This window comes from Condylura cristata, unplaced genomic scaffold (assembly GCF_000260355.1).
Source record: "Condylura cristata isolate star-nosed mole 26May11 unplaced genomic scaffold, ConCri1.0 scaffold00026, whole genome shotgun sequence".
Taxonomy (NCBI): domain Eukaryota; kingdom Metazoa; phylum Chordata; class Mammalia; order Eulipotyphla; family Talpidae; genus Condylura; species Condylura cristata.
The window spans coordinates 18,616,114-18,643,103 of NW_004567127.1; the positions used below are offsets into that span (position 1 = coordinate 18,616,114).

Sequence of the window (26,990 nt, forward strand, 5' to 3'; positions counted from 1 at the left end):
CGCCGGGGCTGAGGCGGCCGCGGCTCCGACGGGGGTCGCGCGCGGTGTCCGCCAGCGAGTAGCCGTCCAGGGTCCGGAGTCACGCGGGTGTCTGGAGCCGAGGCAGCTGCGGGCTGGCAGATGGTCGGTGCCCTCGGGCCGGGGTGGTCGCGGCTCCGGGTTCTCAGGAGGGCTCCAGCGGGGCAAGGGCGCGGCGGGGGAGCCGGGAGGGTGAGAGTGGCGCGGAGCGCACCCCCGCGGACCCCTCAGTGTGCTCGAAGTTAGGCTACGCCCCTCGGACCACCGGCCGTGGCTGCCGGCCGGACTCTCCTCCCTTTCCGACCCCCCTGACCGCCCTATAGTCCAGCCATCATCCTCTTCAGCTTCCTCGCGGAATTCCGGGGTTCCTTTACCCTTCCCCCATTAGCTTCCTTCTCAGGGACTTCACCGTCCTCTTTCTCATTCGGAGTCTTTTTGGAAGTTTGGTCGCCTTTGTGAAATTTCCTTCTGACAAATGCCAAGGCTGAGATAAAAACAGCAGGCATCTCGTGTTGTGTTCCGTATCTACTTCTCCTTATCACACTTCGCTTCTCTGACGTCCAGGCTGTTTATTATTTTTTTCGAGGGGAGGGGCCCGCTAATGGTAGAAAAACATCCCCTTTTCCTTTACATCCTAGTGCCCCCCTCTGGTGCGTCTGCGACTCTTATCCACACCCCTTCCTACCACCTCCTCTTCCCTGGTAGCTGGTTCTTCACCTCCACATCTCCCCTCTACCCACCCCTTCCTCCCCACCTCCCTGTCCCTAGATCTACTCCTCATCTTGTCTGCGAAATAGGAATGACAAAGATGGGTTGCAGCTATTAGGAGAGCAGGTCGCTTGTGAGTTTGTTTCCCTGGTTGTCCAGGAATTTCTGAACTCTGGGTCTGGGGATTTCGGCCTTCTTTGGCTTGAACTCTACTCTTTTGAGTCCCTCCTACCTGTGCAGGATAATTCTTGCTTTTTCACACCCTCCACCCCTCTTTAGAGACAAGAGTGAAATTCCATCCCCCCCCCCACACCCATCTTTTTTTTTTCAAAATCGTTTTGGGGCGGTGAGACAGTGTCTTGTGAAAGTTCCACTACCACCCTGGAGCTGAACTAGCCAAGGAGCTTTTCGTTTCACATATACTCCTTTCTGCCGTTTTGGGAATTTACATGGTCTCTTTAGTCAGTTTAGGGGAGGGAGCTTCGTCTTCAAGGAAAAAACTTTCAGAATTATATATGAAGGAAATAAATTCCTTACTTAGAATGAGTAAAACAATCAAAACGAATTATTGGAGTCTTGGAGATTTGAGTCTTTTCTGTAGATTCCTTTAGGCGGACTGCCAGAAATGAGTACTTAGAAATGCTTTCTGGTTATATGAACTGTGCAGGTGAGGAATCCTAATGCTCAAGCATCATTAGCTTTGTGGAACAAATAGCTACAGTCCCCTAATTTTGAGAGGAGTTGGAGAGTGAACTCGAGGGAAAGTAAGACAGCCCTTAACAGAAAATGTTTCATTCCCAAACTGTCAGGAGTTAGAACTTGCCCTGAGATGAAGAAAGCACGGTTCTGCAATTGTGGTGGCTGGTCATTCCATCTTTGCCCACCTCCCTAAAATAGAACAGCCACCGAAATTATCAGCGGCTTCATTTTCCAGCTGTAAAAACTCTTGACCTCGGAATGTGGGCTTCTACAACCACTGCTATTGCCCTAGGGGTTAGTACTATGATGAACAAAGCTCATACTTGGAAGACACCCTGGAAGGATTTGCATTCCTGTGCCACTGGCCAATTCATTCAGCTATCACTCAGCTATCACTTTATGTTAGACAGAGCCCAGTAGACCTCTTGGATAGAAGTAGAACATTCAGAATAATAATATTCAAAGCATAATACATTGGGTTATGCAAGATACCAGGAGGGTAGAGGATGATTTATTTTCAGTGGAAGGTAGAGGAAGCTTCTTGAAAGAAGTCACATCACTTTTGTGTGACATTGAAGGTAAGAATGATTTTGATAAGCACAGAAGGCATATTTTAATCCATATTAGGATGTGGTCAGCTTCCAGGATTCTGTTTTGAAGGCTGTTTTGTTTGTTTCTAATTTCCCACCATACCTACAATGTGATGTGGCTCCAGTTGTGATGAGGCACAAACACATAAAGACACAGTCATGTGAAGAGAAACAAAGAGATTTAAAGGAAGGTTAGGAGCTGCTTTGGTAGGATGAAGACTTTATCCTTTTGTAGAGGGTTTGCACTTTCTTCATTGTTTCTTTTTTCACTCTGATAAGCAAGAGAGCCATTTGATAATACTGCCCCCTAGATAAGAACTTCTCTTTAAAAAAAAAAAAGTTCCAAATTTGTCACAGAGAAAGTTTTCTTATAACCATAGTCTTCCTTTTTAAGGAAGGGGATGGAGAAGATGGAAGAGCTTTAATGTATTTTGAAAATTATTAGAAGGGGAAGTTGAGTTTGAGGGGTCATTCAAACCACCTCCTACATTTTTAGAGTTTATTTTTCTAACATTTATTGACCATTGGAGTAACATCTGATTTTTATGCATTTTGAGGAGTTTTTTTTAAAATATTTATTTATTTATGCATACAGAACTCGGGTACAGGCCAGAGATGCAGGGGTGTGTGAGGGAGCAGCAGAAGGGTCAATAGAGGTCTATGGTATCATGTGGACCTCGGGCAGGGATGGAACTCATGCTGAAGTGGCTTTAGCTTCTTAGTGCTGTGCTTTAAAATGCTGCACCACTTTGAGGAGGTTTTGACAAATAAGTGCACACTTGCCATCACCATCGTAATCAAAATACATACCCTTTCCATCATTCAAAAAGTTCCTTTATGCTCATTTGGAACTCCCATATCCAACTCCTATTTCCACAGGTATGTTATTTACTTTTTTAATTCAGACATAATTCACATCCACATTTATATAAATTTCCAGCATAATAATTCATATTTGTCGCTTATATTTCGTTACGTACGATTAGATTCATTTCTTCTAGAATTTCATATAAATAGAATCATACAATAGACACTCTTTTGTACCTATTTTCATTTAGTGTAAAGCTTTTTTTTTTTTATTAAGATTTAGTTATTTGTGTATACAGAACTGGGGTACAGGCCAGAGGCTTAGGGGCGGCGAGAGGCTTCACCAGAGACAGAGCCGGGTACAGAACAGGTAGATCGACGAAGTACACTGCTGAGGGGAGCAGCGGGCGGGCCAGGAGAGGTCTGCCACGCCATGTGGTCACCTCCGGGGCAGGCGGGGATCGAACTTGTGCGGAAGTGGCTTTAGATTCTCAGTGCTGTGCTTTAACCCGCTGCGCCACCAGGGAGGGCCCTAGTGTAAAGCTTTTGAGAGTCATCTGTGGTTTTTTCTGTTTTGTGGATGTTTATTAAGTAGTATCTCATTGTAAGACCACATACCTCAATTTGTTTATCCTTTTGTCTGCTGATGGACATTTGGGTTGTTTCCAGGTTTTGACTATCAGAGAAAGAGTTGTGTCTGTGTATAAGTTTTCAGATGAGCTATGTTTCCCATTTCTTTGAGGTATATAAAAAATAGACTTGCTAGATTTATGGCAAATACATGTTTAACTTTTTAAGAAATTGCCATGATGTTTTCCAAAGTGATTGTGTACCTATGTAGCAACAGTATATGAAAGTTTTAGTTGTTCTGTATGCTCACCAATATTTGATTTTTCAGTGTTCAGGCAAAACTTTAGTAAATATCTAATGGTATCTTAGTATGGTTAATTTCCCTGATAGTTATTATGTTGAACACTGTTTCATGTACTTCTTGCTCATTGTGTCTCTTTTTGTGCCACAGGTATTCATGCCTTTTATTTATTAATTTATGGGGTTGTTTTCTTACTGAGTTGTAAGAATTTTGATAGTATTTTGTATACAATTTTTTTTGTCAGATAGTTTCTCTTAATTTGTGATTTGTATTTCATCCCTTAACAGTTGTCTTTCATAAAGCAGATGCTTTAAATTTTTACTAGTGTTTTCTTTCAAGGTTCTTGTGTTTTGTTTCTGTCTGGAAAGTGGTTCTTTAGATTTTCTCTTATATTTTCTTTTAGATCAGGGAGCCTCAGACTTTTCCTAAAGGATCAGATCGTAAGTATTTTATAGGTTAAGTTATATGATTAAGTGTACAACATATGCTGAGTCAACTTTAGGGTATGTTTTGAAAGAAAGACTTGGGATTATTTTTTTCCTGATATAGGTATCAAGTTATTTCAGCACCATTTATTGAAAAAACATACTTTTCCCGTATTGATCTCTTTGGTACTTCTTTTGCAAATCAGTTGCCCATAGATAATCCTGATCTGCTTTTTGTCTTTATGCTGTTGTTTTGATATTTATCTTATGCCAATATTATATTGTAGCTCTATAGTAAAATTTGAAATCATGTAGTATAAGTCATCCTCCAAACTTGTTCTTTTTCCAAACAGTTTTGGATACTCCAGGTCTTTTACATTTTCATATACATTTTAGGCTCAGCCTGTCAAAAAGCCCTCCAGACTGATGATTACTTGACATTATAGATAACTTCGCAGGGAAGGAAATTCTTAACACTATTGAGTCTTCTAATTCATGAATCTTGCACTTGTGGTTTATAATTTTAAATTTAGGGCCTTGTGGCCCTCCCTGGTGGCACAGCAGGTGAAAGCACAGCACTGAGAAGCTTAAGCCACTTCAGTATGTGTTGGGTCCCTGCCTTCCTGCCCCTGAGGTGATCCACAGAGCCTGGCAGACCTCTCCTGACCCACCCCCTGACCCACCTGTTACACCCCTCAGCAGTGTACTTCATCGATCTGCTTGTTCTGCTTCCTGTTCTGTCTCTGGTGAATCCTCTCACTGTCCCTGCACCTCTGGCCTGTGCCCTAGTTCTGTATGTATAAATAAATAAACCTTAAAAAAAAAAATTAGGGTCTTATGTGTGTTTTGTTAAATTTACTTCTAAATTACCTTTTTATATATCTATATTTTTAAGATTTATTTATTTATGCATACAAGAACTGAGGTATAGGCCAAAGGTATGGGGGAAAGGGGAGAGGCAAGAGGGCTTACCAGAGACAGTGGGGAACAGAACAGGCAGATTGACTGAAATACACTGCGAGAGGAGCAGCAGGCAGGCAGGAGAAATCTGCCATGCCATGTGGGTCAATGTGCTATGACATGTGGGTCAGCTCGCTGGTGGGGGATCGAACTCGTGCTGCAGTGGCTGCAGATAGCTTCATGGTGCTGTGCTTTATAAAACCGGCTGCACTACCAGGAAGGTCTCCCATTTTTTTTGATATTTCCGTAGATGATGATTTGTTTCTAAAATCTAATCCAGTGTCTGTTGCTAGTATATAGAAATAAAATTGATTATAGTATATTAATCTTGTATTCTGCTACTGTATTCATTATTGTACTGGTTTACTTATAGGTCCTATAGGGTTTTCTAGGTATGATGTAACATGCCAACTTGGGATAAAGTGTTTTGCTTCTTTTCAATATGAATGTGTTTTTATTCTTTCTCTTGACCTATTAAACTGGTTCAGACTTCAGTAACAATACTGATCCTAATTTTAAGGGAAGAACATCTTTCATCATTAATTAGGATGTTAGCTGTAGTTTTCTTAGATGCCTTTTATCAGTTTGAAGAAATTCTATTCTAGTTATGTTTGTAACTGTCTAAATCTTGAAATGGTTCAAAATTTTGTAAGATGATTTTTGTGCCTATATTGAGATGATCACCTAGTTTTTCTTTGTTGAGTATTAAACTAAGCTGCACTCCTGGGACAAATCCTTCTTGGTCATAATGTAGTATCCCTTTTTGTATTATTAAATTTGACTTGCTAATACTGTTAAGAAATTTGGCCTAATTTTCTTGTAATGTTTTTGTCTGGTTTTGATGTCTGGGTAATGATGAACTTCTTAGTTGGGAAGTGCCTGCCTCTATTTTTTGAGAGTTTTTGTTTATTTCACAGTAGATTTCATTAGTGAGAACATCTGGGTCTGCTGTTTTACTTTGTGGAAGTTATAAATGATGGATTCAATTTCTTTAATACTTACAAGGCGATTCAGATTATCTTTTTCTTATGTCAGGCTTATCATTAGTATCTTGTAAGAAAATTTCTGTTTCCTTTGAGTTGCTGACTTTATTGGCAAAATCGGTTGTAACATTCCCTTATTATCCTCCGATAATTTATGAAAATTAAGGTAATGTCTTTTTATGTATATATAGGTTTCAGATATACAGTTGTTTTGCCTTAATAATTGTCTATATCACACCACAACTCCCACCAAATGTCTAGTCAATATCTACCACAAGCCAGTCAACCCCCTCTACCTGTTCACCTCTTTTCCTTCTACCACACTCCGTACTCCGTACCCCCATACTGTCCATGCTGGAAATCACCATTGTCAGAGTTTAAGGACTTCTTTTTGTTTGGTTTGTTAATTTCTTCATTTCTTTACCTTCCATTATGATGAAATAGCACAGTATTTGGCTTTCTCCTTAGGATTTAGTTCATTCATAGTACATTCATATTTTCACAAATGGGAAAAAAACTTTTTTTTTTAATGGTTTAGTAGTAATCTTTTGTGCATATACACCACATCCTGTCTATCCAATCTATAGGGCTTGTACTGATGTCCCTTATTTTAGTCATGATATTTGTAATTTCTATTTTCTCTTTTTGATCAGTCTGTCTAGATAGACTTATCGATTTAATTGAACTTTTAAAAAAATCAGCTTCTGTTTATGTTGATTTTGTTACCTGTTTTCTATATTATTGATTTCTGCTTTTATCATTATTTCTTTTACTTTGTGTTTGTTTTTCATTTTCTAGCTTTTTAGTGTTGGCTTATATCATTGACTTTATATCCTTTTTTTAAAAAAAATCTAAAAATGTGTACTTCTCTAATCTTTGCTCTTTATATACATTTGAAGTATTAGATTTTCATTTTTATTCAATTCAAAATTGGTCTTTTAAAGGCATATTTCATAATTTTAAATATTTTGGAATTACCCAAATATCTTACTGATACTGATTCTAAATTTAACTTGGTTTAGAGAATGCATACTTGTATGGTATCTGCCCTCTTAAATTTATTAGGACTTTTTAAATCTTGAATGTGTTTGAAAAAAATACATACTCTATTCTTACTGGGTGGAATTTTCTACAAATGTCAGATCAAGTTGTTTTGTTAGCACTGTTTTAAGTTTTTTATATCCTTAATCATTCTGTTACTATCAATTGTTCTATCAGTTCATGAGAGAGGATTGTTAAAATGTTAACTATGTTTTTTTTTTACATTTCTCAATGTTTACATTTCTCTAAGTTTTACGTTTCTCCATATATTCTGGCTCTAGTTTTAGCTTCATATGCCTTTAAGTTCTTACGTCTTTAAGAAAAAGTGATTTATCATTATGAAATGCTACTCTTTATCTCTGAAAAAATTTCTTAACTGATAAAATAGAGCTACTCTTGCTTTTTATGATTAGCATTTGCATAATGTTTTTATTCCTATTCTATTTTCAGTTTGTTTCTTTGTATTTCAAGTCTTTTTCTAATAGGTAGTATATAGTTGAATCTTACTTTTTCCTCCTTTTTCACAGCCTGCAGCTACACTTAGTACCGTTGTTAAAAAAAATAGCTTGGCAGTATGATCTGGCGTTAAAATGAAGTTTTTTGGTTTTTTTTTAAATACCAACAAAATAGGAGTTCACTATAATATGTGAAGACCCAACGACTGTTACTCAAAGTGATGTTGTAATGAGTAAACATAACAACATGCACTCATGGTGGACTATAGAAACAGCACAGATGCCACTTAGTTAATTCTTATTTTAGGCATTTTAAACTATGGAAACCTAGTACATCTTGGAATCAATGACATGATAATAACCATATACCACTGGTCAGTAACAACACAGTTTTCCCCATTAGGCATATGGTCTCCATTTTTTTAATGAAGGAGTCTCTGTCAGGCATATATTTAATATGTAGGTTTTGATAAAAGTCTTTGAATAGCAACTTCTAGAAACTCAATGAACTAGACCAGAAAGATGAGTCATACTTTATTAATCCAGTCTGACAGTTTCAGCCATTTTATAGGGTTTAGAATACTTAAATTTAATGTGATTATTGATATGATTGGATTTAAGTCTGTCATATTGCTATTTGTTTTTAGTTTGTCTCTTTGTTCTGCTTTTCTTTGGATTAACCTTATGAAATTCCTGGTATGTACATTTATTATAAGTACCTCTGAAGATTGTAAGATACATTTTAACATTACAATATACCTTCAAATAATAACATTATGCTATGTCCCCTATGTATGAACTTACTGAATGCCTTTACTTACCTCCTCCCTTGTACTGTTACACATTTTACTTCTATAAATGTCATAAATGCTACAACATAATACTAGTTTTATTTATTTTTTATTTATTTATTTTTAAAGATTTATTTATTTGTGCTTACAGAACTGGGGTACAGGCCAGAGGCTAAGGGGCGGCGAGAGGCTTCACCAAAGACAGAGTGGGGAGCAGAACAGGCAGATCGATGAGGCGGGCAGCAGGTGGGTCAGGAGAGGTCTGCCGCGCCATGTGGTCACCTCCGGGGCAGGCGGGAATCGAACTCATGCGGAAGTGGCTTTAGCTTCAAACAGCAAAATTTTGAAAAAAGAAACTTACAAAATAAGGCATGTCTTGAAGTTTTGTTGGAATGAGTCTAGAATATTTCCATTAGGACTGTGTTAGATAGTCTGTGAACACATGGTGTGCTGGGATCTCACTTTGGGTGTTCAACAGGTTTCTCTTTCTACTCTGACTGATGAAAACTAGCAAGTCTCCCAGCCCTGTGGGAGCTTTTGAAATTGTTCAGGTACAGCTCTTTGGAAATTCTTTGCCTATCTGGTGGAGTTTCACTCCACATGCGCAACTTACTAGTCAGCAAACGAATTAAGTGATTGCTTATATAAATTTCTGGAGCTCTTTCTCTACCTGTTCCCCCTGGTACTGTTATGCAGATTCTAGGCTGCCCTAGTCTCCTTGAACAATAAATAGTAGCAAGCTCTGCTTGGCTTCCCCCATCCTGTGCCCACAGTGTAGTTTGTGCCTTTGCAGAGAAGGTTGAGGTGACTGTAGGGCCCACTATGTTTATTTGTGATCCTACCTCTCAAGAATCTGCTATCTGTTTTCCAATGAACAATATAGTGGAAGGGAAAATCTGTCTCATTTACTCCTGCATTTGACATAGTTTTTAAGACTTTTTAAATCTAGAGATTTTTCTTTCAATCTTTTTCCTTGAAATTTACTTGTTTTGGAAATTAAGTCATTTGCCCTATAAAATGACCCGCAGTCTGGAGTTGGCTGTTGCCATCCTGTCTAATCTAATATGTCCCTTTGTATTGCTTAAAACTGGTAATTGGAACTAGAGTAGAGTTCTTAACCTTGACACTATTGACTATTTTGGGCTGGATCATTCTTTGTAGGTGACGTGATGAATGGGTTGGAGAGTGATCTGAACACGTAGGATTTTTAATAGCATTCCTGGCCTACACCCACTAGATGTCAGTAAAACTCCCTCCCCAGTTGTGATAATCAAAAATGTTTCCAGACATTGTCAAATATTTTTCAACCCCATGTTCTGTTATAAAATGTAATTTATCTAAGTACAGGATCAACTATAGGAATATTCAGATACCTGTACCTAACAAAAATAACAAAGCAGTGAATCCGTGAAGAACAAATTAGCAGTATCCAAGTTGAGGTGTCAGAATGAATAACTCAACAGCAACATTATAGAGGATTTGAATTTCTGATTGATAAGAAAAAAACACTGGAGATAATAATAATATCAAATCATAAAAATACAAGTAATTTCTTTTAAGTTATGTTGCTTTTCTAAGTGTTTTTCTTCAACTTGTTTAACATTTTGAGATATTGAACTTCTACTGCGTATATAAACCGATGTCTTTTCTTTGTCTTTAAACACTATATACAGCTTAATTATTAACCAAGAATTTTGGACTTGCAGATAGTGTTGCAATAATGAGCTTTTCATACTTGAAACTTACTTGTGTGAAAAAAAATACTTTAAACAAAATTCAGGTTGAGGGGGATTAACAAAATATTGCTTTTGATTTAAAAGTGAACAACCTTTTTTTTTCAATGTTTCTAAACATTGTTCTTATTAAGAAAGATGGATAGGGAGATGACGTGTTTTTTGAAAGGTTTAACAGGAAGATTGAAATTAAGAGATTTCTCAATTTCCCTCAAAATGCTTATAATTTAACTGCCTAGATAATATTCATTGAGAACCATTTAGTTGGCTCTTCTGGGGTGGTTTAGACGATCGGGTGAGATAGGTCTTGAGATTAATTCAGAGCAGATCCATGAGTCAGATTCCTCCCTTGAGCTCCCTAAGGGCTGTTTCACCCTGGCCCTCCTAGGTCTTCAGAATCCTTTCTCCTCTTAGGTTTCCATCCTGTTCAGTTATCAGTACTTTTGACTTGATAGTTATTTTTAAGACTTAGTGGGCAAGATAAAAAATTAAGTCTGCAAAATAATTGTACCACTCAGGTAATCAAGGATCCTGGGATTCTCATATTTCTTTTTCATATAACCATCTAGGGGCCTAGTTGACTTTACATTCCTAGCCAGAACTGTTTGTATGAGGTATTCCTTTTCCCTTTCTTTTCCAGGGGTAATCTCTCTGTTTCTCTCTTACCTTCCTTATTCTGTCTTCATCTTATTTTCTCTTTCATCACTTGTCTCTGAATCTTTCTTGGTCTTCTTTCTCTCTCCTCTCTGCAGTGGATTCTCCTTCTCATGCCTTTCTTTGTCTCTGCTGCTTTTTCTCTCCCCCTCCACCCCACATATTCCATATACACCACATCAGACTTTGTTCAAGACATTGTCATTTATCCTATTAAAAGGAACATGATCCTTTTTATTAAGGGAGAAATGTGGAGAAGATAGCACAAAATATCATTTTAAAGTAGATGTAAGGAGGTGTTTGAGGTTAAGTGACTTCTCTCAGAAATCTTATTTAATCAGGATTGCATTGTTCTAGCCCCCTTTAAGCCTGGAGACTCCTGAACTCTCATTTCAGAGTGCTTCATTTTGGAGCATCATCAATTTCCAAGGCAAGGATCCATGGTTATTTTTCTTTGTAAGTGTCCTCAGAAAGACAGTTTGAGGTTTCCTGATTATCTGTGACTTGTCCTTGGTACCGTTGTGTTTGGGGTTTGAAGGAGGAAATTTGTGTAATGTGAGTCTGAAGGATTCAACATGGAACTCAAAGTAACAGGAGTTAATCTTTTCCAAGTAGTATCTGAATTTTCTTTATTTCTCCAGTATTGTTTTTCCTGTAAAAGTTCAGAGTTATGAGAGCTATTCCTCTTTTTTCTCCCTCAGTGAGTATCCTCTGTCTTTTCCTGTACCCTCCCCAACTCCTAATTCACTTGTTGGCTTTACCATGCTCACTTCCTTTTTCTGTCTCAGAAATTTCACTTCTCTCTTAATTTCTTGTTCTTATCTACCCTTTCGGCTTTCATGTTTTTACTGTCTTCCTTGATTTTTGTCTCTCTTGAACTTCTCTTGCTCACGCTCTCCAGCGTCTCTGTCTTCATTGTCCCATTAGTGAAATTTTTTTCTCTGCCAGTCACCTTCTATATATCCTCTGATTCTCCACCAGTTCCTACTGGATGTCCTAGCGCTGAGTAAATGATACTACTGTATGTTCTAGGGAATAGTATGCTATGGAAGCTTATGTGCTTTCAACCCCTGCTGCTTTCTTTAATTATTACATCTTCCAGGCATTTCTCATTCTGAGATAGTCTGAGAGTGCTGTTGAGGAAAGTAAGGAAAAAAGATAGAAAATATCTCTATGGAGGACAAAGTAGTTGGCTGGTTTTGAGATGGTTCATCTTTCTGGAAAATAGTTGAGTTACGTCTAATGTTATAGTTACCACCCACTCACCACCTCTTTAAAACTTTTTTTTTTTTTGCTATACTTACCTTAAAGAAGTTCGAGGAAGAGGAACAGATGGTCATAAGTACTTTACAAGAAATGTAGTTCGCTCATCTGAGAGACACGCATTAGCAATGACTTGTCCCTTACTTTGTCCCGCCTGTTCTGCCACCAGCCGCGGGTGGCTAACTGGTCTTGCAATGTTGGGCCAGTCTGCGGGCCAGGAGCAGCTGACAGCCAGCTTCGCTCGCGCCAAAGCCAGCAGCCGGCCCCACCTGCGCAGTGCGCCAGGCGCCCGGCGGCTTCCCCCCCATCCAGGCAACCCCGGGAGTTGCGGGCTCTTGGGCTGGGAGCGGGACCGGCCACGCCCCCGGGCTTGCGAGCCTATGGGCTGGGCTTGAGGCCAGGCACGCCCCCCTCACGGCGAGCGGACCAATAGGGTGGGGACGGGGACGGGCCTCTGTCTTGCGGGAGGCGGGAGGCGAGGCCCGGGGTGGAGGTGGGCGGGGCGGCCGCTGCCGGCGCGGTCGTGGCGGTAGCTGCTGGGGAGGCTGCGGCTGCTCGGCCGGGCGTCCGCGGGCCGTGGGGGATGGGGACGACGAGCTGCAGCCCTTGGCGGCTGCTGCTGCTGCTGCGGCGGCGGCGGCCGTGAGTGTGGCGCGGGCGTCCGCGTCCGGCGCGCGGGATGGAGCCCCGCGGTGAGTGTGGGCGGCATCGCTCGCTGGGGCTGAGGCAGCCGCGGTCCGATGGGGGTCGCGCGCGGTGTCCGCCAGCGAGTGGCCGTCCAGGGTCTGGCGTCACGCGGTGTCCCGAGTCGAGGCGGCTGCGGCTGGCGGAGAGTCGGCGCCCTCGGGCCGGGGTGGTCGCGGCTTCGGGTCCTCGCGTGGGCGCGGCGGGGCGAGGGCGCGGCGGGAGACCCGGGAGGGTAGGAGCTGTGACCCTGAGCCGATGGTGACGGTGACACCCTGAGCAAGCGGTGTGCCCGGTCCGGTACTGTCCCTGCAGCGCTCCGTACCTTAACTCGTTGACCCTCTCATTGGGTCTATGATTAAACTCCCCTTTTACGAGGGGAAAATGAAAACCTACCCGAGCGCGGGGACCGGTCATTGGCGGCCAGAGGCTAAGTTGCAGGCAGTTTTACTCCACACTCTGTTGTGGCTCGGACTCGTGTCGCGCCAGTCCCCAAGCTATGTCACCGGCCCTGATGGCAGCCTGGCCCCAACGGGGTCTCATTCCTGGGATAGCTGAGGATTTCCGCGGTACTTTGTTTCCCTATTCCCTGTTTTTCGAATGAGGAGTGGTGTTTCCTTCTGAGGCCTTTTCATTCGTAATGGTTTTTCCTAATTCCGTTGTGGACGTGTTTGGAGCATGAAGGGTTGTGTGTGTGTTTTTTTTTTTTTTTTTTTTGCTTTGCTTTTTAAAATCTCTTTTTGACGGGTGAGCTCAAGTATGAGACTTTTCAAACTGGAGCCCTAGTGACTGCCAAGCCCTGCGTTTCCATGTTTATAGTTATCAGTCACCCTTTCTTCAGAAGAAACGGAACTCATACTTTTTCCGAGGGCAAGTCTGTTAACTGGTGAAGGCGGGATCTAGGCGCCCCTTCCCTTTCCTCCTCCTGTCTACTTAACTAGATCTTTTTCCGCCCCAATCAGTGCCTGCTGCCTTTCTGGTTGCTCTGTATTTGAACTCTAGCATGCGGAATATGCTCTTGGGCACGAGGTAGACTGGTCAAGGGGGAAGTCTGTAAGGAATGCTAGACATTCTGCAAGGGTGGGAGGGTGGGCAGCTTCCTCTGTTTTAAAAGCGCTGGGCTCTGCCGTACAGGAATGAAGTGTATGTAGTCCATACATTCCTTTTAAAATTACAGTTACTCGATTATTATTGATAAGTTTTTGACATGCAGTTATTTGTGTGTGTGTGGTGGGGGATGCCCTTTAAAAATATAATGAAAGATCTCCAGGATGATTTTTTTCTGATTTTTTAAAAAGCATTAGAATAGACTCGTATGAAATCAGAAGTTTTGCCGAAAAAGTAGATTTTTGAAATACTGGCGACTTTTTCTGAGGTAGAAATAGAGGATGGCAACTATGAAATATGGATATCTGGGGCCAGTATTTATGCTTCAGCGAGGCAGCCCAATGCCTAAAATGAAAATGCTGATACATTTAGGGAGGAGGGAGGAAGACATTTGATTAACACTGACTACTGTAGTTTTGGAAAAGGCCTGTTTCTGGGTGTAGAGAAGATCGTATTCCATTTTCTGATGCACCCATTACCCAGAATCTAGAATATACAGAGAAAGTAATTTTACACAGAAATTTTTGGTTTGTTACAAAGTTCTTTGTGAAGTGGAGAAAACCATATTTTTAGTGTTGATGGTTTGGAGTTGGAAGCCACACATGGAGAATTTCACAAATATTTTGCTCAACAATCTGTTTGCACAGTTCAAACTTCATTTGGAAGCCATTTAGTAGGTTTCCACGAAGTAAGTTGTTTTTTGATGTTTGCAGTCCTCCATTTCTTGCTCACAATCTATAGATATATTGTAGTGGAGTCATCTCTTGTAGGTTCAAAAACAATTTTCCATGATAAATCATTGCTAGTTTTAATGGCTGACATTTTGAGTCATGGTGGTGAACCAGGTTCTGTACTAACTGCTTTTCATATTATTATCTCATTTAATTAAATTGTCACTTGTAGTCTGTTTATAATTACATTTTATGTAACCACCAACCAGAGAAAATTTTTTTGGACATCTTTGAAAGAAGTGTACATGATTTTGAAAAGTGTAAATACTCCAAACTTTCTCATAAAGCTCAGTTACATGAAAGTTTGGATTATCTGTGCTATTTAAGATTTTTTTCAACTGTTACAGTACTTTTTTTCATTTTGAAAATTGGAAAGTAGTAAAGTACATATAACAGACTTAGTACATTAGTCATCATTATGCTGACTAGAGATAGAGTAAAATCCTTTTTACATCTCCACACTTTTTTTGGTAAACTTTTTCTTAGCTCTGATTAAAAATGCTTATGCATTGTTTAAATACTTTTTTACAACTTTGGGTTACTAATTTGCAAGTGAATTATTTTATTTGAAAGTTATTACCCATGACAGTGACCAGTTCCTTAATATAGTAAAAACTAAATGCCATTAAAATTAATCACTGACTTTTGAGGTAAGTTGCAAAAGTGAAAAGATTAAGTTATAGTCTTCTCAATTAATGATTTGTAGAAGAACTGCCCAAATGAAGAGCTGTCCCTGACTATTTTGTTTTTGTTGTGGGAAAGACTTAGCTATAAGAATAGTGCTTAAAAAAATAGTGCTCAAAATATTGCCTTCGGTTTATTTTTGGAATTGTCTACACATTTGAGGATTAATGTCAGACAGGCTTAAAACAATTTTAATGTAGAAATTACATTTCTCAGAAATGATGGAATATTCACAAGAATATGGAATAAAGGAACTTAGAAAGCTGTCAGGGACATGTTAGGCATACTTTATTTAATAATCAAACAGAAACAATAATAGAAAACCGTCTCTGATTTCAGTTATTTTGCTTTCAGTCAACTTCATTTACTTGATTTTCTTGAAATGTTTAAGTGAAACATTTTTGTTTCTATAAAAATTAATTGAAACTTAAGTTGGTAAACCCTTTATTCACTCTACAAATGTATTATTCAGTCTGCAAATCATCTTGAATAGTTCACTTAGTAAACCAAGCACTGTTCTTTGAGTAAAGAAAACTTGGTTAGCTAACAGACATGGTCTTGATTTACTTGAGATTATAATCTAGATAGGGAGATATGAATCATCTATTTGAAGTTTGATAAGTGCAGTGAAGAAAAGTATAAGATGTTATATTAAACATCAAATAGATTCTACTATAGTTTGCTGGTAGTTTTAGGGCGGGGATGGTCAAGGAAGGTGTCTTTGAAGAATTGGTTTGTGAACTGAGATCAGAATGAATAAATAAAGGGATGGGTAGTGCAGCAAGTGGGAGTGCTTATAGACAGGACCTAAATCTGACAGTCTTTTTCATTGTGAATATGAAACCAATTTAGTGTGGCAACCAACAAAAAAAAAAAGAAGTGAGACAGCATAGGATACATCTGAGTACAATACCTGGCTTGTTGGTCAGAATCTGTTTTAAGTTTTATGCATTCCTTTGCACACATACTATACATGTAGTAGCACAGACAAGAGATGATAATGATAGTATGATAGTAGAGACAAGTGGATGAAGAGCTGTGGATTAGGAAAAAGAAAAACCAGTGGAACCCAGTAAGTTATAGGAAAGTAAGAAATGAGTATTTCATAAAGTTTTCTACTGTAAATTTGATATAAGTTAGTAGTTCTACCATTTTGAAAGTACCCAAACATTTAAGACAAAGCATTTGAAAAATATTTTTGTGTTAGTGCCTGAACTAATTTAATTATTCCAGTCATTTCCTCTTCAACTTCAAGAGATACAAGCAAAATTAGGAATTTTACATCTGGAAAGATAAAAAGTGACAGTATTTTTCTTGAGTTCCATCTATGAGCCAGGATCTGATATTTTAAGAGATGGTGTTTATAAATTTTGTTTTTCCCTTTAAGCAGCCTACAAGGCTGTTTGCAAATTGTACAAGTCACATGTTTAGTTAAGTATTTAGCCGGGTTCCACATTTAGATCTTTCTTATTCCCAAAGGTTGTGTTTTTACTGTACCATCCTGAAATGCCAAAATTTTATTCCAATAGTTGGACATTTATTTGTCCATTTAAGGTACGCCAGATTAGCAGATAGCCTTAAAACTTGTTGTTCACAAAGATATACTTCTGATGAAACTTGACAACTTATCAGTGTGTGTGTGTGCACACATGTGCATGTGTTACTGAGACTTGATTGTACTTGAAACTCTTTTATGAGCTCAACACTTCTATGCTATTATCTTGTTTAATGTTTACTGTAACTCCATGAGATTGATGTTGTTAAGATGTTACTCTTATAAAGGAGCATGCCAAGGAAAGAGACAATTGCCACCTTGTCAGATCACATATAGTAGGTGGTGGGAGGGACTTTAAAAGCATGTCCTTCTTTTTTTCAGAGTTCATCTTTTTTTTTGGAGGTGTTTTCATGGAGGGAGAATATATCCTTCTATAAAGGGACATTTCAGAACATTTTACATTTTACTTACTATTAAAAAGACCTACCCAACTAGTTAAGAGGACATTAATAAGAATGTGGATTTTGGCAACAAGGCAGATACCAGGTTAAATACAAGTCCATCATTTATCAGCTGAGAATTTAGACTTCAGTTTCCTCACTGTGACATAAAGAGAATAATAGTTTGCACAACATAGAGTTATCAAGATCACTGGCACTTAATAAATGAAGCTGGTTGTTGTTTTTAATGAAAAGCTGGGTGGGCTCTGGACTATTTGTGGAAAAACCTAGTATGTTTCCCCTTGTTGATGTAGTATTTGTGTTTCTCTCTTTTTTTCTTGCCCCCTTAAGGATTTCCGTTTTTCTGACTGCTATATGAAAGGATGATTGCTCACAAACAGAAAAAGACAAAGAAAAAACGGGTTTTGGCATCAGGCCAGTTCTCTACTGATGTTACAACTTCTGAAATGGGGCTCAAATCCATAAGTTCCAACTCCATTTTTGACCCGGATTACATCAAGGAGTTGGTGAATGATATCAGGAAGTTCTCCCATATGTTACTATATTTAAAAGAAGCTATTCTTTCAGGTTTGTCATTTCTTTTCTCTTAGTATTTTTAGTGGGTAGTTTGAAAAATTTTAAATGCCATTCTAACTATTGATAAGTGTACACAGTAGTAAGAACAGGGTATCCTGCTTTTTCCCCCTCAAATGTTTGATGTTTACAGTGTAAACATTACAATCAAATACAGTTCCATACATAATAGAAACTTTGGTAAATATGAAGGAATAAAAATTACAAAAATTGGAAATTAGTCCTTGATTCTTTGCAGTTAGTCCCATTTGGCAGAGGAGAATTTTATATCACTGGAGTTTTTACTTTCTTGTTCCTGATAATCAATGCATTTATTATTAGTCTTTAATAAGCAGAGTGATGTTTATAATTTACATTGTTGACACTTTTACCTAGATTCTGTTTTCTACATTGTTTCTAAAACATAATATAAAACAACTGCATTTACATGAGTTTTTTAAAAAAATCACACTTCTGCTGGTCTATAAACTCTTGGTTAAGGGTTATTCACAGCATTTCTTCCCTGTCTAGTTAGAAACAATGAAATGCAAAGCTTAAGTCTCCTTAAGTAAAGGGTTCTATATCTGCACTCCCTGATTAGTTAAGTCTTTCAACTTTCAGTGCCACTTGTATATGGCAATGATAATTATAAAGTTACAGCTTCTATTATTTTGAGATTAAATAGCAATTTATTTCCATACGCATAATGATATGATGGATATGGAAAAATGAAAATTCCCAGTATTATTATGTGAGAGTGCTTGCAGTTTCAGAGACATAAAATATCAGCAAATATTTTCTACATGTGTAAGCTAAATATTCAGTTTCTGGTATACTTCTAAAAAACAGAAATCAAACCACATTTCATGCTTTTACTCAATACTGTTTTTAAAGAGTTTATTTCTAAGCTGACTGTAATTTTCAGGTTGAAATGCACAAAACTATACTTGAAGTGTAGCCTTAATTTTAGTTTTTGAATTTTTCTTAAAATGACAATCACATATCATTAAAATCACAGTCATGTTGCCCTTACCCTGTTCATTTTAATAAATTGATTCTGAGGTCTAATTATTCATGGTTAATAATAATAATGTTATCCTGTTTTGTGGATATTTTAAATACACTTAAATATTAGACTGTTAACAGATTTCTTAGTAAAGTAACAGCCATACCACTTATTTAAAGATATAACTTTGCAACAAAGACTAGTTCTTATGTAGGAGAGTTGTTTTAAATTAGTTTTTAAATTTACAGACAGTAAAATTAATTCTTTTTGGTTGAAAAAGAATTGTATTGTTCACTAACTGGATTCAGTTTTTCAGTGAACTTTAAATAACCAACTAATTTAGGCCAGAATCTTAATATATCAAAATAAAATTTTCATTAAGCTTTTTGTTAGGATTTCTGTTATTGTTTGCCTTTGGACTTTTATGTAATTTAAAATCACCTTTTATATTTACCCTTTGTTTCACAGATTTAACATGATGGTGATTTAAAACAAATTAAGTCATTTTTTATCATCACAGTTCTTTGTTTTAATTTTTTAGGTAATTCAAAGAGTAGGAAGGAAATGGTAATTGAGAAAAGACAGAAGTAGGTAGTTAAGTATATGAGAACAAAAGGAAATACATTTTGAGACAGAAGGATGTATATGGAAATATATGTTTAACTGAATCTTACTATTAAAAATATATTTTTTAAAGATTTATTTACTTATTTGTGCATACAGAACTGGGGTACAGACCAGAGGTGCAGGGGCAGTGAGAGGGTTCACCAGAGACAGTGTGGGGAGCAGAACAGACAGATTGACGAAGTACACTGCTGAGGGGAGCAGTGGGTAGGTGGGGAGAGGTCTGTGGCACTGTGTGGATCACCTCAGGGGCAGGCAGGGATTGAACTCATGGGGAAGTGGCTTTAGCTTCTTAGTGCTGTGCTGTGCTTTAACCCACTGCGCCACCAGGAGGGCCATATTAAAAATACTTTAATAAAATCAGTACTTCAGGTTTCAAATAATTGTATCACTAACAATAAAAATGCTTGCTACTTATGATTAGTAAATTAATTTAAACATACCAAAATCTTCATATAATAAGCCCTTATTAGTAAATAGTGACCAAAGAATTTTCATTACTTACCTTTTGATTGATTTTAATTCTTGGTTCTTCAGTCAGAATTAAAAGTATATATTTTATTCCATCTCATAATAAATCTTGGATTTAACAAGTTTTAATATCTTTGCATCTCTGTTTAAAAATTTGCAAATATACTCATATTGAAATATTGTGAGGCTGATTTGAAATAATAGACCCTTTTTTGTTTATTATCCCTAAACAGTATTTTTAAAAACAAATCAACCTCATTGTAAAATATGAGGGAGATGATCTATAATGACAGGCTTTCTTTAATTTTGATCATGATTTTCAGGTTCTTAAATTATCAGACTATTTCTTATTAATGTAATTGTTACAAGAATAATATGAAATACAATCTTCAAGAAACAGGTAAAAAGTTAAACATTCTGTGTAACTATTTAAAGTGGTATTTTTTATGTATGTTTCTGTAGGCAGTTGTCATGCTTTTTTCATTGAGTTTTTGAAAAGCACCTTGGCTCATTTGTTCTTTAGTACCACCATAATTGTAAACTGCAAAGATAAAACTTTCTTGAATTTTTTTTCTTTTTGGGTGAGAGCTTTGTGTTTTGTCAGTGGCTTTGCCAGTGTTTTGTTTTTGTATCAAGAGGAAGGATGCCAGATTTTTGTACTACTTTAATTCATATCAGTTGGTGATTTAAAAGCTAAAAGGTTTAGCTTTAAAGAATATAGAACAAACGTGTACAATTAGATCACCATTTGATGTAATCTAAAACCCATCATGCAAAATCACTTGACTGTTGTTTCAGGTATTCAGTCACATTATTGAGGTTAGGCTTAGATTAATAGCTGTTGATTATTTTATAGCCATATTTTCCTTTCCTTGAACTAATTACAGAAATGATGCATAATTGTTAAAGGTGCTTCACAATTTACAAGCTAGTTTTACTTAATAGACAATAATCACACAATCCCCACAGAACCAAGTATCTTAACCACATTTCACAGATGAGTTGAATGTATAACTTAGATTACTTTATTTCATTAACCTTTTATTGCTGATAAAGTGTGACTTCATTTGGAATCCAGAGGTCATAAAGACAGAATGGTGTATTCTTTTCATGTTGTCCTAACTGCCTCACGTGGCAGGTATTCAGAATGCACTGCTTTGTTTTCATGATTTCATTAGCCAATTTTGTTTCCATGGGGATTATGTAGACTTGCAGGTTTCAGTACGGTAGCCTTTAGTGGGTATTTTAATTTGAAAATTCAGTTCATCATTGGAGTAGTCACATTTCAAGTACTTAATTTGCTGTATGTGGCTATTGGATACTATATCAGACAGTGAAGATACAAAGATTTCCATCATTGAACCTTCTTTTGGACAAGGGCAATTAGACATTTGGTCCTTGTAGATCTTGAGAATACTGAGATGAATTCTTGAACAGCACATATTTTTGAATTAACGTTAAAAAGAAACCTAGAAAAAGTTGTCATCGAAACAAATTTAAGAAAATTTTACCTAGAAATATGTGGAATCCCCTTCCTTAAATTGCCTTTGGAGTGTGTAGCACTCATGCCCTTCTATTTGAACACTAGTTCATTTGTTTCTAGCCCGGTCATATAGTTTGGTTGAATTGATAGTGAGGATGACAAAAAGGGCTTTGGAAAGAGAATCACATACATGCTTTAGGTTCTGCCCTGGTGCTGCTACTGACTGGTTTGGATTATGGTGTCAGTCAGTTAATAAATGGTTAAGAATGTGGTGCTCTCACCAGATGCTATCAGTCTTACACTCCTGAGATTCAGCATTGAATTGGAGTTGGAGATTTTGCATTGTTTTGAGTATTGTTCAAACCTGAAGGAGACATCAAATAAGCGTTTGTTTTCAAACTATATAATGCATTTTAGGGGACATTCATCTCCCACCAGTTTTTAGGGTTTCTTGAATGTGAATTTTATGACAGCTATCTTAAATGTAGTTTTATGAAATTTCACTAGTGAGAATGTGAAGCTCCTATTGCAAATGTTGATGACGAACTCTTTGTAAAAAAATACGTGCCTGCAAAAGAGTGCTGTGTCTTTATGCAATTGTCTCTAATACTTTTATTTACAAATGAAAATGGAGAGCTTCATGTGGGACTCAGGACTGTGAAACACTTGCTTTGCTAGGGTAAGACATAGTTTGTTGATTCTTCGTCCACTACCAGCTTTTAGGAGTAGGTTACCTTTAATTAATAGCAGATGTGAAATTTGAAGTTTTACATCTCTGTCCAGAGTTATTTAGATACATTATAAAAGATTGCAAGGGCAAATTGTGTGTCTTATATTAGAAGATTTATTTATGCATACAAGAGTTGTGAGTGTGTGTGGGGGGGAGTGGGGAATGAAAGGATTCACTAGAGACCAGTGGAGAGCAGAACAGGTGGACTGACCAAAATACACTGCTAAAGCAAGCAGTTGGCGAGCCAGAAGGGGTCTACTGCACCCTATGGGTCACCTCCCTGGCTGGGGGTCAAACTCATGCTGCAGTGCTGCTGATAGCTTCTAAGTGCTGAGACTTAACCCCTTTTACCATCAGAGAGGACCTGTATCTTATTTTAATATGCTGGAGACATTTAATCATGCATATGTCTTCTAAGTTTATTATGACACTGTAAATGAATATCAACAGTAATGATCCTTAATTCCAGATAACAGATTCATAAATGTTTTCTAGCTTATACAGAAATCTCAAAATCTGTCTTTGTGACATATCTCTCCATTCCCAGAAAGAATACCATAGAAGTGCAAAACTAGGGAAGTTCAAAAGTGCAAGTGTTTTTAATTGAGCTGGAGAGAATAGAGCAAACGAATTATCATTTTTCTGGTGTCAATCTTGGAAAGTTTTCATTGCTGTTATAAAATAAAATTGCAGGAAAATCAGTTGTCAAATTTTTCTTACAGCTTTATGATTATAGAAAGCTATTTTAAAGTGGATTTTAATAAGTTATTATTATAGTGCTGCTTTGCTATTGTTTTTTAGTAGATCAGAAATGAAAGAAAAAATTGAGTGTTAGTGTCAAATGAAGTTGTTAAAGCTCTCATTTAAAAACGCTTTCTAATTTAAAAGTATGCCACTTTTATTTTGTAAAAACATATTAGTGATAACTTCTTATGAACTTTATGCCCAAAATTTGAAAGAACTATATTTAGAAGAGATATGTCAACTTTCCAAAGTGAATCTTAATGAACAGAGAGAGTTGAGTATAGTGGCATGAAATAATGTTCTATTTTGAGAGGAAATTCTGCCTAAATTTTCATTCTTAATTGAAATCTTGTTATGTGGATTAGCCCAATTTTACATGCTGTGTAAATTTATTTCACTAAATGTTAATTTTATCATTGTTACCTGTTTACAGGGTCCACAGTATGGTAGAAATTTTGTGAATTACTAGAAACATTAAGTTGCTAGTCTCACTGCAGAATTGAGGCTACCTGGGGGGGGGGGAGGGTGACAATGAGGATGGGGATAAAGTAGGGAGGGGACCCCAATTGTCTACGATAAAAGGAATTTAGATGCTTTGGCATGGTGTGGTAACATTCATTGTGAGGTGTGAGCCTATCCTAAGTAACAAGTGTTGCAAAGTAGTATTACTTTGATAAAACAAATAAATACATGCTTTGTTTATAGTTTTTGCTAGTCTCAGATATGTCCTTCTGCTGTTTATTTTATTTTTTTTTTAAAGAAATAAACCCCTTTGAAAGTGATTTCTAATGGGTATTACTACGGAGAAATTAATGTAAATGTTAATAGATTGTGACTTAGTACCTCGCAGGTCCAAGATGGGTCTTTGAGGAATGAGGTACAGGTGTGAAGTGCACATGTGCTAGTTCTTAGGAGTTTGCTTTCTTAGGAGCTCTTTCTGCACTGTTTATAAGTGGTTTACAGAGTTTAACACCATTTATAATAGTACCTGGCAGATTTGATTGGAAGTCAAAGTCTATTAAATCACAGATTGTAGATTACCTGTCACTAACAAAATTTAACTAACCATTTTGATGTATTATAGTAATTAAGAGCACAGGTTTTAGCACTAGAACCCATCAGGTGGACTCCCCATTATGCCCTCTGCTGATTGTTTGTAGGCTGAGGCAGCTTATTTACCATCTCTCTGCCTCAGTTTCTACATATGTTAAAGATTTAATGAGTTCCTATGTGTAAAAACCTCATAATACGTAATTTTAAATGTCAGCTATTATTGTTTTATAATCCCCAAGTGACTCAGGGTTTGTGAGTGACTGCTCAGACTTCACTTCTATCCTGTAAATTCAGAAGTCATTACAGCAAAAAAAAAAAAAAGAAGGGAGTTTCCTAGAGATAAGTTTTGAAACTTTTTTCCTTCTTGTTTTCATTGTTTTCCCAGAGAGGCAAGCTGAATTAACAAGACATTTTAAAAATTGTCAGTTTTTTAAATCAAGGAAAACACCATAGTTTTCTCATTTATTTACTTAAGCATTTCCATGAAGTGTTTGTAATATAAACACTGCGGTATTGTGTTAATGCCTGAGAACCAAAAAGTAGAGCTGCCTAATCTGTTTTCACTTGATAAGAAGAATGAAGCAAAAAAGAAATGGCACTAATGAGTGAAACATTACATTAAAATCCAGATTACCATATTACATGAATAATAGGTAATCAAGCAAAGGTTTGGATATAGGAGTATTACTGTTGTAGATAGCTAGTGATAAAACTTTGGTTTGAACATTTATTTACATATGTAATGTTTTTGTGTAGTATAAACTAAATGGTTACAATGTAGTCACTATAACATTTTAAAAATTACCTTCTATGGTTAAATTAAGTACTCTAATTGATAGGTCTATATTTTATTATGTTTTATTATGTTTTATTTCCAAGTTATTTATGAATTTAGATTTTAAGTATAAAATGAAACTGAAGCTTGACTGTAATGTCTTTTTATTAGCTAAAGTAGTGTGGGATCTTGCTATAAGTCCTTTTGTTATTGAATGTAATTCTGTGCAAAACTTTTCAGGTATGTAGTTTAAATGGTTTACAGATTTACAATAAAAATAATAGCTATTTTGTGTCTGTTAATTTATCTGATGTTCACAACAGCCTTCTAAAGACAGATACTCTCATTTATTCCACTTTACTGATAGTGAATGTGACATGAGAGAAACTAATACTTTGTGTTGATCAAATGGGAGATCAAGCACTGGGAACTTTAAAAGTTTCTTGATTGCAATGTATTGTTTTCTAACTACCAATCAGCCACACTTTCTTTATTATGGAAGAATAATAGTTACTGCCACTTTTGCTTTGCTGCTGGTAACACAAATTATCTTGACAAAATACCACTTGATTGAAGATATTTAGTATTAGTGTGGGAGTTATTTAATGTTTTTTTAAGTTAGATTTTCAGTATAAGAGGTTTTTTGCTTCATAAAAATAATTTGCTGTAACTTTATTCTTTTATAAGGGAAATAGAACATTTGGTAAAAATGGAACTTTTTTTTTTAACCACTAATGAAACACTATTAAAGTCTTGGTAATTTAGAAAGTCCCAGCTGAAGTATCATCAAAATATACATCCTAGCAGTTGATTCTTCTACTCAAAATAGAGGAAAGTTTATGACTCTTTGCAATTAACATTTTCATTTACTTGTCATATTCATTTCCACTGACTTTTAGGCTTCAGAGATATATTGGAAATTGGAATTGTGGGCTAACTTGAGGCTTTTCTGAATTATTCAGTAACTGTTTTTCATTGTTTTGATTTGGAACAACATCAGTATCAGTTTATAAGGGCTTCCTTGTGGAAAAAAGATTTCAATCTGGTATAATTTTGACGGAATATTTTCTTGTGATTTTCAAAGAACTATAGCAGGGATGCTCAGTACTTCTTATTTTGCTAAAATTATTGAGGATCCCAAAGAGTTTTTGTTTATGTAGGGTTTATCTGTTGCTATTTATTGTGTTAGAAATTGAAGCTGAGAACACTGAAAAACATATAGAAATTTTGAAATATATTTATTTCAACATAATTTCTCTGACTCTGAGAACACCAGTATTTATTACCTGGGCTTATTTTTTAGTTCTTGCATAAATTCCAAAATAAATTTTGATATTGATAACTGGTGTTGGCATATAAAAGTCAAGTTCTTTTGGCCTGAGATCTCAAAATACGGGCCCCTAGGTATATTTATATTTGTGGATTATATTGTGAAAACATCAATAGGAATGGAAATGCCCGACTTTCCCTTTCTCTTGTTTTTTAAGGCTGACACTTTAGGTCTCAAAGAAAGTATAGTACAGCTCTACAAAACAGTATTCACTCAGCTTTGGTTTTAATAATAGGCAGAGGTACTACCATAAAAATGCAAAACTGGGAAATGTAATTGTTATTTTTTACAACTATTAAAATTAGATTATTTTCCCAGAAATTTCTTCTGTTTTGAAGTTACAGTTCCATTTCAGACTTAGTTATTAACCTATTTCTACTACTACATAAACCAATACAATTAGAAAATACATAGAGGACTTACCATATGCAGTCATTGTTGTGCTTTATGTGTTTTAACTTGTTTAATTCAACAATTCTATGATCTAGCTACCATTATCTCCTTATTTTCTATTACCCTGGAGTTGGGATTCAGCTTTCAGCCTGATTCTAGACACCTTGCATTTATTTAAATTTTTTCCCAGTTATGCTTATTGAGGTAAAGTTGGTTTACACTATTGTGTCTGCTTTGAAGGTTATAGGTTCAAACATCCACAAAGGTATGTTTTTATTACCAGGCCCACCACCAGTGTAGAGGCGATGCTTTTAATCAACCACTGAGCAGTATTGCTTCAATTAAGCAAAACTGCCAAACTATTATCCACAATTACAAAACAAGTCAAACAGTGACTATTTAAGATAATTAATAACTTTTAAATGCAGATAGCTGTGTACTCACATTAAAATAATTTTTTAAATTATAAAAGTAATATTTTTAGGGGAAAATTCAAACTGCATAAAATTCTTTTTTATCCATTTATGTTTCATTTTTAAATAGACTATTTTTTTAAAAAGATTTATTTATTCGTACAGGACTGGGGTACAGGCCAGAGATGCGGAGGGTGAGAGGATTCACCAGAGACAGTGGGGTACAGAACAGGCAGATTGACGAAGTACACTGCTG

At 36.8% G+C, this 26,990-nt stretch overlaps 1 protein-coding gene across 3 annotated transcripts in view; it reads left to right on the plus strand.

The window, feature by feature from the left end:
• ARHGAP29 (Rho GTPase activating protein 29) overlaps positions 1-26,990 on the plus strand; it is a 71,289-nt gene that overhangs the window by 2,492 nt on the left and 41,807 nt on the right. The window contains exons 1-2 of one of the 3 annotated variants that reach the window (XM_004689765.2): positions 12,522-12,690; positions 17,491-17,727. In XM_004689765.2, the coding sequence (XP_004689822.1) occupies positions 17,523-17,727 (205 nt within the window). In that variant the 5' untranslated portion in view covers positions 12,522-12,690; positions 17,491-17,522. Of the gene's footprint in view, positions 1-12,521; positions 12,691-17,490; positions 17,728-26,990 lie in introns of those variants that run through there. The other 2 variants (XM_012730194.1, XM_012730195.1) reach the window with 2 other exon arrangements.